Source organism: Sardina pilchardus, chromosome 22 (assembly GCF_963854185.1).
Source record: "Sardina pilchardus chromosome 22, fSarPil1.1, whole genome shotgun sequence".
Taxonomy (NCBI): Eukaryota; Metazoa; Chordata; class Actinopteri; order Clupeiformes; family Clupeidae; genus Sardina; species Sardina pilchardus.
The window spans coordinates 23,578,686-23,591,421 of record NC_085015.1 but is presented as its reverse complement, the minus strand read 5'-3'; the positions used below and the strand labels follow the sequence as shown (position 1 = coordinate 23,591,421).

Sequence of the window (12,736 nt, the reverse complement as noted above, 5' to 3'; positions counted from 1 at the left end):
ATAAATGACAGGGGCGCGTAAACAGCCATCATTACGAGCACTCAGCAGCATACACAATTCCACTTTAAATGGCTATTAAGTTAAAGAGCCATCAGTAATTCCCCCAGTGGACTTTTAGAGCCTCTGCGATTTTATTTTTCGACCCCTCGCATATTTCGGCCGTCGCCGCGGTCGAGCGTCTGGGCGACGTTGTCATGGGCGCTGCGTTCTCTTTGTGTGTGTTTTGTGTGTGTGTGTGTGTGTGTGTGCGCGCGCGCGTGCATGTGTGTGTGTGTGTCTGTTTGTCTGTTTTTTCCACCTTTTTCCACCCAGCTTCTCGTTAAGAGAGATTAACATGCGAGCGTTTGTTTTGTTTTGTTGAAAAGGAAGTTGGGTCGTAATGAATGAGTCTGACCACGGTGCACACAGGGCTCTCTGTAATTGCTCAGCACTTGCTTGTTTGTGATATATATAAACCGCGTGTAATGAATGGAGTGTACCAGTTTGGGGGCATGTTCCCTTTAACTGGGTTTAGAGGTAAATAGATAAACCTGGAGAGTGCCTCCATGTTTCTTTGTTAAGTGGACTCAAGGAGAAGGATGCAGTGCAGTACTCTCAGTTTGTGTGTGTGTGTGTGTGTGTGTGTGTGTGTGTGTGTGTGTGTGTGTTTGTTTGTGTGTGTTATTGATGTTCTGGAGTGTGTTGGAGGTTGAAGGGGAAGGAGGGAATTGGGAAAAGGGGGAGGGTGGAAGGGAGAGTGAGTAAGGATGAGAGAGAGAGAGTGTGTATGTGTGTGTGTGTGTGTGTATAAGAGAGGGCGAGAGAAAGAGTGAGAGAGGGAGGGAGGGAGAGTGAGTAAGGATGAGAGAGAGAGTTTGTATGTGAGTGTGTGAGAGAGGTAGAGAGAGAGAGGGAGAGAGAGAGAGATGGTAGAGAGGGAGAGAGGGAGAGATGGAGCGAGGGAGGGGGAGAGAGAGAGATGGTAGAGAGGGAGCGAGGGAGCGAGGGAGGGGGTAGATTGTGGAGCAGGAGCGGCGGGTTCAGCGGCAGGGCAATGAGAGACTTCCTGCGCTCCATCACTCCCAAGGCCTGCCTCAGTCAGCTGGTGGCCCGCGGCACAGCCCTCATGTGTCATTCTTATTAGCATCTCTCCTGGCTCCTCTCACCCACAGCGGCTGTGTATGTGGATGTCTGTGTGAGTGTGTGTGCCTGCGTGCGTGTGTGTGTGTTTGTGCGTTTGTGTGTTTGTTTGTGGGTGTGTGTTTCTGTGTCTTTGTGAGTTAGAGAGAGATTTTGTGTGTGTGTGTGTGAGTGTGTGTGTGCGCGTGGGTGCGTGTGTGTGTACGAGAGTGTGTGTATGTGCGTTGGTGAGTGTGTATTCGTACGGGTGTTTATGTGTTGTGTTCGAGAGAGCGCAGGCATAATACAAGCCTCTTACCCTGTTATGTATGTGATTATGGATACATTTGCTAAAAGACATAAAAAAAAACAGTGAGAGGATTTGACAGACAAAAAAGTAGTGAGACAGAGAGAGGAAATATCCGCGCGGCGACGCACAGCGCATTAAGTTAGCGAGAGAATGTATGTGGTAATGAGGGAGATGGAGAGGAAATGGGCGAGAAAAGAACGAAGAGAGAAGAGAAGGAATGGTACAAATGAGGACAAGAACATTATGGAGTGGAGGACTGGAAATGAAATTTAGCCAGCTGTTGTGCCCACGCCAGAGAACACCACCCCTACGCCACCCCACCCCGCTCCACCCCGCTCCACCCGACTCCATCTCTTTCCTCTCCTCCACTCCCCCCCCCCCCCCCCCCCCCTTCCACACGGTGCTGCGATACTTCAGCGTCTCGAGGCATCATTAGCTGTCAATCTGTCCCTTCTGCCAGCCCTGGGCGATGGGCACATTTTCGGCACCACCGCTGGGCAGCGTTTCCCCCCGTACATCTCGGGGCTCGCGCCCGCGCGCCAAACAAATGATCCGCGCTGGCACACTGCAGGTGTTGTCATGGAAACCCGCCCTCTCTTTCGCTCGTTCTCTCTCTCTCTCTCTCTCTCTCGCCTGCCAACCCCGCCCACCTGCATCCTCCCCTCCCTCCCTCCATCCCTCCCGAGGAGAAGGAGTCACGCAGAGGTCAGCCTCGTCGCAACGCTGAGCAGCCTCATCCCTCTCTCCTCTCCTCCACCCTCAGCTGCCAAACACCATCCTCTCTTCTCTTCTCTCTCTCCTCCCCTCTTTCCTCCCCTTCACCCCCCAACCCCCCCCCCAAATGCCCTCCTCTCATCCTCCGCTCCAGTCTAGACCCCCCTGACCAAACGTAAACGTAAACACCCACCCACCACCCGTGGCCTCCCTCCTGGGAACAGGAAGAGGCTATCAGTGCGCGTGCAGCATGGAGCTGATGGCTGGCACTTAGAGGAGGAGGAAGCGGGCACGGAGTGCGGGGCGCGGGCGCGGGGAGGGCGGTCGGCGGAGGTAATTAACCCAGATACCTGGCCTGTTGCTCAGTCTCCTCCAGTGGCCATGATGCCGCCCCCTGCAGTGGCCTCACCCCCCCCCTGGTGATAGCCCGCATCAGCAGCAGACGCGCCCGCCAACACCAGCTGATGGGCATGAGCCACGTGCTTTAAATAGAGATGTGACATTTGGGTAATTGAGACAAAGAAAGAGGGGGAGAGAGAGAGAGAGAGTGAAGCAGAGAGAGAGAGAGAGGCAGGGAGAGAGAGAGAGAATGAAGCAGAGAGGGAAAGAGAGAAAGAAGCAGAGAGAGAGAAAGAGAAAGAGAGAAAGAGAGAATGAAGCAGAGAGAGGGAGAGAATGAAGCAAAGAGAGAGAGAGAGAGAGAGAGAGAGAGAGGGAGAAAGAGAGAGAGGGAGAGAGAGGGAAGTGTGAGCATGTGTGGAGGCGAGTGATTGAGGCAGGACAGCCGTCATTAGGGCGCGTTCGCTCGCTCTCCGCTCGCCTCGTCCGTGCCTACTCCACGTGCACTCCATTTGAACCCATCAGTCCTCGCCATTCTGGGTTTGTGCCGGTGGCGGCGGCAGTGGTGGTAGGCGTGTGTGTGTGTGTGTGTGTGTGTGTGTATGTGTGTGTGTGTGTGGGGGGGTATGCGGACGTGGGTTGGGGCGAGTGAGGTGTCTTGGGGGTGGGGGGGTCTAGAGGATGTGGGCGAACAAAAAGAGGAAGCCGGCGCTCGGTATGCCACAGAAGCTGGTTGAGCCGGTGGCACGGCGGTGATTTAGGGGAGTATTAAGACGACGGTGTTGATCATCAAAAAGACCTTTTCTCAGGGCGAGTTCTCAGCACAACGCTGCACAGATGGAGCGCCGCAGATAAATAAAAGTTTCTGTCACGCCCAGGCAAGAGGGACCCGCGCTGCACTGCCCCCAGGAGAGAAGAGAGAGAGGGGGGGGGGGGGGGGGGAGAGGGAGAAAGAGAAACCCCCCTCCACCCACCACTCCCTCCTTTCTCCTCTCCTCTCCTCTCCTTGGTTGTCCCCAGCCCCTCTGTCGTTCTCTCCCTCTCTGCTTTTCCTGGCTCCCCCTCTCTACCCCTTCTCCCTCCCTCCCTCCCTCCCTCCCTCCGTTCTCCATGTGTTACTGTTGCAGGTCTCCTAAATGTTTGGTGCCCCTGCGGGTGGTGGGTTAAGAGTGCGGTTGCAGGTGGAGGGTTGAGTGTTGCGGGTGCGGGTGGTGGTGGTGGTGGTGGTGCGGGTGGTGCGGGCGGAGGGTTGAGTGTGAGGTGCGGGTGTGAATGCGAGTGCAAGTGTGGGCGCTGAGCTGAGGGTGGTGAGATTGACTGTCTAGTTGGCTCCCATTCCTCAAAGTGTCATTAACACAGCTCATCTGCATGTGTCTAGAAACACATTAGGGGCCAGCTCTGTGTGTTGTGTGAATACGTGTGTGTGTGTTGTGTGTGTGTGTTTTTCTGTATGTGCATGTGTGTACATGAGTGCTTGTGTGTATTTGTACATCAGCGTATTTGACGAGATTGGTATATTTGTGTCTGTGCGTGTGTGATAGTGTGTGTGTGTGTATATGTGTGTGTGTGTGTATGTGTGTGTGTGTGTACTGAAGGAGAAAATGGTAATTAGTTCTCCCCCGGCCTCTTCCTGCTGTGGGGTGCTGGATGGATGACACGCTCCTCACAGCTAAATGTACAGTACGTGCTCTTCTGAATGCTTAAGTGGGGTTGAGAACGGGCTGTGTGTGTGTGTGTGTGTGTGTGTGTGTGTGTGTGAGAGGGGAGTCTTCGTTCATCACTCCTTCCTGCTGTTACCTCTATCCCTACACATTCATAACCACCCCCCATCCACCCACACCCACACCCACACCCCACCCTATCCAACACCCCCCCCCCCACACACACCCCTACCCCACCCTCCCAACCCCTGTCCAGCCTCACCCCTCTTAAGGCCAAAAGTCTGGTTTCCATTTCTCCTTCTTCTTTCAAGTGTCACAAGCGCTTTTGAGGTCTCCGGGATGAGAAGAGGCCAGGGGTGGTTGGAGAAGCTAGCTGATGGATGGGAGGGAGGTGTTGGATATGGATCATAGTGCTGACTGGCCAAACGCACGCAGCAGAGCAGGGCATTGTGGGTATTGCGGTACGTGGAGGCGATGTTGACCACGCGTGATGTGGAGGAAGGTGTTTCCTGAGCGCGTCAAATGAATGTCTAAATCATCGAACGCTTCAACGTGGGCGTGTCGCTCAGGATCGACTTCCTCTGCCTCGAAGGGCTGCTGTCATGTCCATTCAAAAACTAGCCCTTAGGGGAAGTGATTTGTTTTGCTCTCACCAATATTTATGAAGGATCCAGTCAGGTGTATGCAGCAATAGTAATAATAGTAGTGTGTGTGTGTGTGTGTGTGCATATATGAGTGAGTGTGTGTGTGTGTGTGTGTGGGTGAGCGTGTGTTTTGAGGCGCTGCATCGCTCTCTCTGGTAAAGGAGACGGACTGCTCACACACACATTCTCCATCACGGGAGACAGACTCCAGAGATAAGCATCTCCACTCCTCTGTCAGAGAATAAAGGAGTGTGTGCAGGTGGGCCGTGCTCAAACCTGCATGAAACCCCCTCCCTACGCACACACACAAACTCACACACACACACACACACACACACACACACACACACACACACACACACACACACACACACAAAGAACGATCCCAGCCATCATGCTAAGCACACACATGCAGAACACACACCAGGACTCGCATTCCTCCACAAACTGATCAGCAACTCTGAACATAAATCAGCAGGAAGCAGGAGAAGGTGAAGAGCACAGTGTGGGGGGAAGAAATCACACCGACGTGCCTCATTCTAACCAACCACACTTGTGTTCCCTCTTCGTGTTACCCTCCAACACACACGGCTGGTGTCGTATCGCAGCAATTCAACGCAACGCAACCAGTCTCAGGCTCCCAACACCTTTTGTGTGTTGGTGAATCTGAGCCCCTTTGGAAGTGCTTGTTTTTAAATGGCCTCAGGAAAAAAACAACCCGTTCACGTGTGTCCTTCGTGTTCTCTTTTACAGGAGTACAACATCCATGGCTGGTGGGTAGGAGAACTGGGAGGCAACATCGGCATTGTCCCGAAAGAATACCTTCATCCGGCTTACATCATCTAAGCCCATGTACGTCCCTCACACCTCAATAGCCACAGCGGTCCCCATGGCAGCTCAACATTCAAAAAGGCTCTTTTATTGCAGCGTGTAATTAAAGCCTGGATTCTTTGTCTGATATACTACTTATGCTACCAGTGCGAGGACTAGGACCCAAGAATAGTATTAGATTTCATTCAGTGGCGGAGCACTGAGCACTTGTTTGCATTTCTCTATGATAAAAACACTCATGACTCGTGACACAAAATAGCTTAAGTGTCATTTGGTAATTTCATTATACTCTCTATTCCATATTAACCCCTGAATGACTCTTTTAATAAACTTCACATTATGCTGGCACGCAGCTGCACATAAAAGAGGAGAGGACTGAGTTGGCTTCGTCTGAATAAACACCCCAAATACCTCTCCCAGTGATGCCACCTGCTGGCTGAATACTGAACTATATGCTGGCTGAACGTAGAGCCACTCTCTCCCCAATGCAAAGTCTGTACAGCCACAGCCCCGTCAAACATTCTAGACCACAGCATATTGTAAAAGATCTAAAGAGCTGAGCCTACAGATGCTACAGAAATGTTATTCTGCACCACTAAGCATCTGCCTGGAGAAAGGGACCCTTACTGAAATCCCCCGTTGTTAAACCAAAGAGAATTCCCCACATTGGAAAAGATTTTAAAAAGCACCAAAAAAGCCCTTTAAGGGAACCCATAAATACATGGTTGTGTCACACAGTGTTGTCATTAATATTTGGACCATTTTGTTCTTGTGGATGTGCTCAAACCCTTCACCTGTATGTTTCTCTCTTTGTCCAGGGATTGCCCACATGAGGACCTCCACATTACAACACTCGACAAGAACTAGACTGAGAATATTTTCAAAGCTTTAAACAGTTAAACAGTTATTTTGTATCATCCGCATGCATACTATGAAATTATATAGACCTCCCAAGTCTTTGTTTTCCCTATTTTTGAATATTTTGTGTCTGGTATTATAAAGAAAATGTAATAAATGCAACATGAATGTTTCACACTGTGCCATTTTGTTTGTTATTACACTGGGTTTATTAGATTCAATTGAATTACCCATTAGCTGCAAAAAGTCTGTACTTCATTTTTATGCTAATTGGTGGGATGTGGAAAGTAAAACTATGGCCAATACCACTGAATTGAGTAATTTACTTTATTTCTACTTAAACCAGAACATAACAAACTTAAAAGTCGTACTGACGATTGTAGATAGGCAGTTCCATGCAGAAATGCTAAATGAAATCGTATGATATACCACCATGAGACATAAGATGGGGGCACAAAACATTTGAGACACCTACTGGCCAAAATGGACACTTCTGGTTAGACAACAGAACACTCTCCACCTTGAATATCACAAGATATCAAATGCTTGCTTTGTATCTTTCACCGCTCAATCGTCAAAGCGCAACCATACCAAATTAGCAATGTTCAGATCACCACAAAGGCAAGGTTCCCCAGGTAATTGTGCCTGTTTAGGTGTCCACAACCATGGCAACCAAACAGGAACAAGAAGGCAGACATTCCCAGCCGCATTCCTACCCATAGTGTCTATTCATTGCAAATGTGTACTGTATTTATTCTTATGTATAGCCTTATTCTACTTTTACTGCTCTGTATCAAACCAAATCAAAGTCAAATTGTTTGTTTATGCAAAGCTGATTCTGGTGAGACCAAATTAAAACTAGAAACGATTTGTCTGTGTGATAGATTTTACTTTTCCCCTTTTAACTTTTCTGTTGTTCTTTCATCATAAATGTAAAAGATAGAGCAAAAGAGCAAAAAAGCAAAAAAAAGTGAGGAAACCGATCTTTGGTCATTATATTGTAAAAATCTTTTTATTGAGTAAAACATGTCACTCTTAAAAGAAAACAAACAAAAACACTTGAAAGCATTTATGACTGTACGGCAGTTCAGCAAAATAAAACAAAAGTTTCATTTCATGTACATTACACTGTACTTAAATGATGGCAAAATAATACCACCCTAACTAATTCACATTGTAAAATGCAAACAAAAAAAAAAGTCTCCATTTTGGATTACGATGGATGGGTGATCCACTTATATACTATAGTACCATAAGTGATCACTGCAGCTACAACACTTAAAAAGACCTCCACCTCCTCACTTCATGTCTTAGAGAGGAGGATCCAGTATTGGCCAGAGATGGCGCTTACTTGTCCTTGATAATGTTGACAAGTAGACAAGCCCACTCAATCACAAGCTTGAAGACACAATTAAAAATTGACCCATGTTGTTCAAAAAAGGGAAAACTCTGATGAAATGAGTTTCTAAGGGGGAAGAAAACAACCAAACAAAAAGAAAGTAAAACAGGACAGAATGGAGTTCCCCGTCTCGTAACTTAAACCATCTGCCAAAGCAAGCATACAAGTGCTTCTTAAAGGGTTTGTGACCACATTTTACAATGCTAATGTAGGAACTTTATCTTATGTTTGTTTCTACCAGGTCAGGGTGCTGGTATACATGTATAATGTGTGTGTTGGTTCTGGTTCTGAAATAACTTGGGCCAATGGTTCTGGAAGCATCTCGGTACAAAGGTCTGCTCTGAGAACATATTTCCTCTAGTCCTACTAAATTCCTTAACTACTAACACAGAGGCACTGATCTCAGACCAGTCCTGTGCACCTGAGACGCTTTCTGAGCGAGGGACCAGAGCGCGTTCAGGGGCCAGACCAGAGCTACAGCCGATTCCCCAGCTCTAAGGGGCAGGAGTGGGGCGGTGGGGAGGTTCATGGAGGGGTCGGACTCAGTAAAGGGCATCAGAGTTGCTGCTCCTTGGCCTCTTGATCTTCTCGATGTTCTTCAGGATCATGTCATGTAACGTCACCTGTTGACAGAACAACAACGTTGAGTCAGACCACCATTAATTTAGTAGCATTCCATCGAAGACAAGCAAAATGCACCAATTTGAATCTGCAGCTCACCATACATTCCAAACTATGAAAACAAATGGTGATACCAATGATAGCTTACATGGTGATACTAATGACAGCTAATTTATTGAGAAGGTGGAATGTAGCACAATAATAGCGTTTTACTTGACATCTAGGTCATGACATGACAGTGGTCATGGCCAATGTCAACATGGCCAATGTCAACTTCCTCGTCTGTGTTTGCACTTGAGGTGGGTTATTTGGTGGTTGATCTTACATAGGATTTCACTAGATATCTGGACAATCTATACATGTCTATGCTCTCAGACATGCATGCATAAAATGAATGGAATGGAAATATGATTGAACAAGAATACTATGAAAGATGTATTGTGACTCACTCACACCCTTATAACAACAGGAGTCATAATGTATTTTTGTTTTCTTTACCAAACAAAAACAAAAATACTGGCCTTTTAAATAAGAAACAACTTGTATAATCTTCCAGCAATTTTGTTACAATCTATTCACCCTCACCCTATATGCAGCCATACTGTTTAACAATCCATGCCAATTCACCTTCATTGTACCTACTCACCACTGGCGAATCCACACACTATGTTATGTCAATACTTACAATTCATGGAGCCTTTAATCGTTCTACTACTGGCTTTCAAACCTACTCTACAGGTGACACTAGTTCACACACAAACATTCCCTTGCGGCTACAGGATCCTCCAATCCCAAATAAACTGCATCCTGTATGAATTTCCAAACAAGCACTTATGCTTCTTTCCTGACAGGATGGCTTTAGAAAGAGCTGGAAACCAACTGACTAACCTAGAGGCTCAGACACAACTACAGAACAGTCAACAGTTGACCTGTGATGACCTTCAACAACCAAACAAACTTTGCATGCATATATACCGATCACATGCATATGGCATGCAGTCTCTGATCTGAAAACCAGTCCCAAAATAACTGACTCTTCTTCCTGTTCATCCGCCATGGCATAATCTGTAGAGATTGAGTAGCATAATCCAATTGGAATACGAATTAGCGTGATTACTCACATATTGATTTCGCAGCTCTGACACTATGATCTTGAGACTGATGTATTCCTTCTCGTCAATCTCAGTCACGGTGCGACGATAGTCTTCCTGCAGACAAAATATTCAGACAATGATGTGTACATCAAACACTGTAAATACCTATTTAATATATATATTCATATGTGTGTGTGTGTGTGTGTGTGCATAAACATGCCACTTACCACATGAGGATATTTTGCTATTTTGGATACCAACTTTGCCCTTGTAATGTAGTACCTTAAATTGTTAGGAAAAACAAGAGTGAGAATTCTTGAGATTTTCCTCAAGTTATACACAACTAACAAGTGCTGCATGAGCATGCAGCATTACGGTGCAGTCAGACGCTTGCGTCCGCCAACGTTCGTCCGTTGTTTTCCCATTCACTTTACATTGGCTGGACTTCATTTCATGCCGCACTGAATTGTGGGTCCGATGCGTTGCCTGAGATACGTTGCCTCCGCTAAAAAGTTGAGAAATGTTCAACTTTTGACGGATCGCGCAAGCGCCAGCCAATGAAATTCAGTGTATGCAAATTTTCGAACACTGACAAACCAATCAGTTCGCGTTTATGGAAATGTGACAAAATGAGGCATACATTGGCGGACGCAGGCGTCTGACTGCACCGTTATGGTCCATTATGTTGCATTGTTGCCCACCTTGATATCTGGTCTAGATACGATGCTGCTTCTCCTTCCACTGTTCTCAACTCCGCTACGGTCTCCTCCTGCAGAAGAAAAAGCTCAGGGTCAGTCTACGTTTGGCACCAAACAGAACAACACGTGCCACATACCGAGAAATTACTTTGATTATATTTAAATGAAAGGGTACAGATATTTTACTTTAACCAAATCTGACACAAAGGCTGCTTTCAGGAGGGGTTTAAACAACACTTTTAACAGCCTTGCCTTCTTTCACAAAAACACCAACACGTGACAGCATGCCATCTTACAAGCATAGCAGGAGACTTGTTTTCAAATGAGCTCAGAGGGGTCTGGTTTTCCCTTTTGCCATGAACAATTAATTCCAGGAACCACTCCAGGATTTAACAGGAGGACCAGCATAATCAAACAGTTTGGATGGGGGAAAAAAACAAAACACACCTGAATTGACACTCCAAAGTTGTTGCCATCCTCTATTCTTGGGATTAACAGCTGAACCCACATTTTTACCTGAAGACGCAGAACGCAAAAGGTACAATGTTTATATTTTAGTACAATTACTGACCTTACACAATTTCTAAACTTTTCATACAAATCATTAATGCTCTACATAATGTGTGATTAAACTCACCGTGTTGCATTTCTCTATGAGAGTCCTGATCTCTGGTTTGACCCTCTCGATCAGGTCCACTAGCTTTCCATTACTCTTCATCATCCCTCCAGGCATCACAAACACCTTAGTTCCAGCCACTGCGGAGGAAGAGGAGAGAGAGAACATGTTATGGCGGATGTCTGGTGAGTCCAGATAATAAATCCATACATCTTCATACATAAAAGCACTACACAAACTTAATGACCAAAATGACATACCTTTATCTTCTCCTGCACATTCGTCGAGTTTTCTCTTTTTTGCATTTTGCTGTGGTGAATAATGTCACAGTTAGTGAAGAACTTCAAAACCGTCAAACTAGACTCTTCAAGCAATACTAACAAAATGTCAACATCTGATATATCCAAGCTCTTACTGCGTCCAGGCCATCATGAATGTCTGAAAGGAGAATGGGATCTGGCACAGATAGGTTTATATCTGAATGGATATCCTTCAGCTCTTTGATGTTTAAGATAGGTTCCTGCATAGAACAAGCAAGTGGAATCAACCAAACCGTAAGTCACATTATTGTCTCAACAAAGAAAAACAAGCAAGTCCGCAATCAGATATCAAAACAGTTTACTTGACACGAACCTTAAGGAACTGATCAAGTTCTAATAATTTCTTCGGGAAAAAGGCAGCCACCAGGTCCTCTGCCTGCAAAATTACATAACAGCGACAATTAGGTGCAATCTGGAAACATTGCATATACCAGCTTATATGATCACTCTGTGCAACAACTTACCTCTGCAGTGATTCGTTCTCTGAAAGCATCAACCTACCAAAACATAAAGCATGAAGTTTGTGATTAGTTTATTCTTAGAACATCTAAATCACCACTAAAAAAGACCCACTACGTTTGAATAACTTCGCTCCATTTCACTTTAGGATTGCAGTTACGATTGGGATAACATCCTTTACTTAACTTTCTGTGGTTATCTTGCAACGAAGGAGGACTGGGTTTGATACCAGAAAGTACTATTAGCCATTACTAAACTAACTACCAGGGTTTTCAAACACATTAGGCATGTGCTACGTATCTAAATCTTACTGACAATTTTGGAAGACTCGCAATAGCTTTCCTGCAAGGAGGCGAGTTTCTGTATCTATGAAGGATAGTCAAATGATACGCTACAATGAGTAAGCAAGCTAGCTAAAGTTGACCTAGCAAGTCACAGTAGCTAACCATGATCTCTACAGGTAGGCTAAGCTAACCTACTGATGTCGCCGGTGACTAGCTTGCTAACGTGTGCTGGAGACTCATGACGTAGCAATGTTTCATTTACAGTGTGTCATATGATTTTACACATATGATCTAAGTACGTTGTGTGTTCAACACAGATTAGTGACACATTTATTTTAAAGCGTATTTAAACACTTGAAGTGCGCGGGAAACTTGAGTAATGATTAGCAAGAAAACACACCGGCTGGCAGAGGTAGTGCTTGGCCTGCTGTACCATTCATTTTCACACCCTTACAAATGTTTTTAAAAAATGTTCATTATAGTTACCTTAGTCTTGATTTCAGTGTCCACTTTGAGCAGTGAAGACATCTTACTTATTCCCACTAAAAATGTAAATAGATTGTCTTCACAGCATAAAATGTGACCGTGTGGCTATCAACTCCTGTCAGCCACAAGGTACGGCGAGTTTAGAGATGACGTTATCACTATGCGACAAAGCGAAATATTCTGAGCATGCGCAAATGTTTCAGGGAAAAAAGGTTACATTTTGTCACATTGCTGCAATGCGATACACAAAATTCACACACTGCAATTTAAGCTGTTTTGTAATTAGAATAAAAAAAAAAAATCA

General features: G+C 45.8%; 2 protein-coding genes across 4 annotated transcripts in view; one reads left to right on the top strand and one right to left on the bottom strand.

Annotated features, from left to right (window-relative positions):
* Nucleotides 1-6,628, top strand: part of skap1 (src kinase associated phosphoprotein 1) — a 43,762-nt gene extending 37,134 nt beyond the window's left edge. For all 3 annotated transcript variants that reach the window (XM_062526786.1, XM_062526785.1, XM_062526784.1), the window contains 2 exons: nt 5,520-5,618; nt 6,416-6,628. In XM_062526786.1, coding sequence (XP_062382770.1) covers nt 5,520-5,612 — 93 coding nt within the window. In that variant the 3' untranslated portion in view covers nt 5,613-5,618; nt 6,416-6,628. The remainder of the gene's footprint in view (nt 1-5,519; nt 5,619-6,415) is intronic.
* An 812-nt stretch (nt 6,629-7,440) lies between these two features.
* On the bottom strand, nt 7,441-12,587 carry psme3 (proteasome activator subunit 3). The gene is made up of 11 exons (XM_062526505.1): nt 12,433-12,587; nt 11,668-11,700; nt 11,517-11,579; nt 11,299-11,403; nt 11,144-11,192; nt 10,905-11,023; nt 10,715-10,783; nt 10,271-10,338; nt 9,797-9,851; nt 9,597-9,683; nt 7,441-8,477 (listed from the first exon to the last, which is right to left on the bottom strand). The coding sequence occupies exons 1-11, from the start codon at nt 12,472-12,474 to the stop codon at nt 8,397-8,399; spliced, it is 771 nt and encodes a 256-aa protein (XP_062382489.1). The 5' UTR covers nt 12,475-12,587; the 3' UTR covers nt 7,441-8,396.
* Nucleotides 12,588-12,736: the final 149 nt, after the last annotated feature.

Bases quoted from the DNA above. Each gene is read 5' to 3' on its own strand.
- psme3 (XM_062526505.1), bottom strand. From the start codon at position 12,474: ATGTCTTCACTGCTCAAAGTGGACACTGAAATCAAGACTAAG. The intron at 11,701-12,432 runs GTAACTATAATG...ATGTTTTGGTAG, and splicing joins ACACTGAAATCAAGACTAAG to GTTGATGCTTTCAGAGAACG. The intron at 11,404-11,516 runs GTTCGTGTCAAG...TGTTCTATGCAG, and splicing joins AACTTGATCAGTTCCTTAAG to GAACCTATCTTAAACATCAA.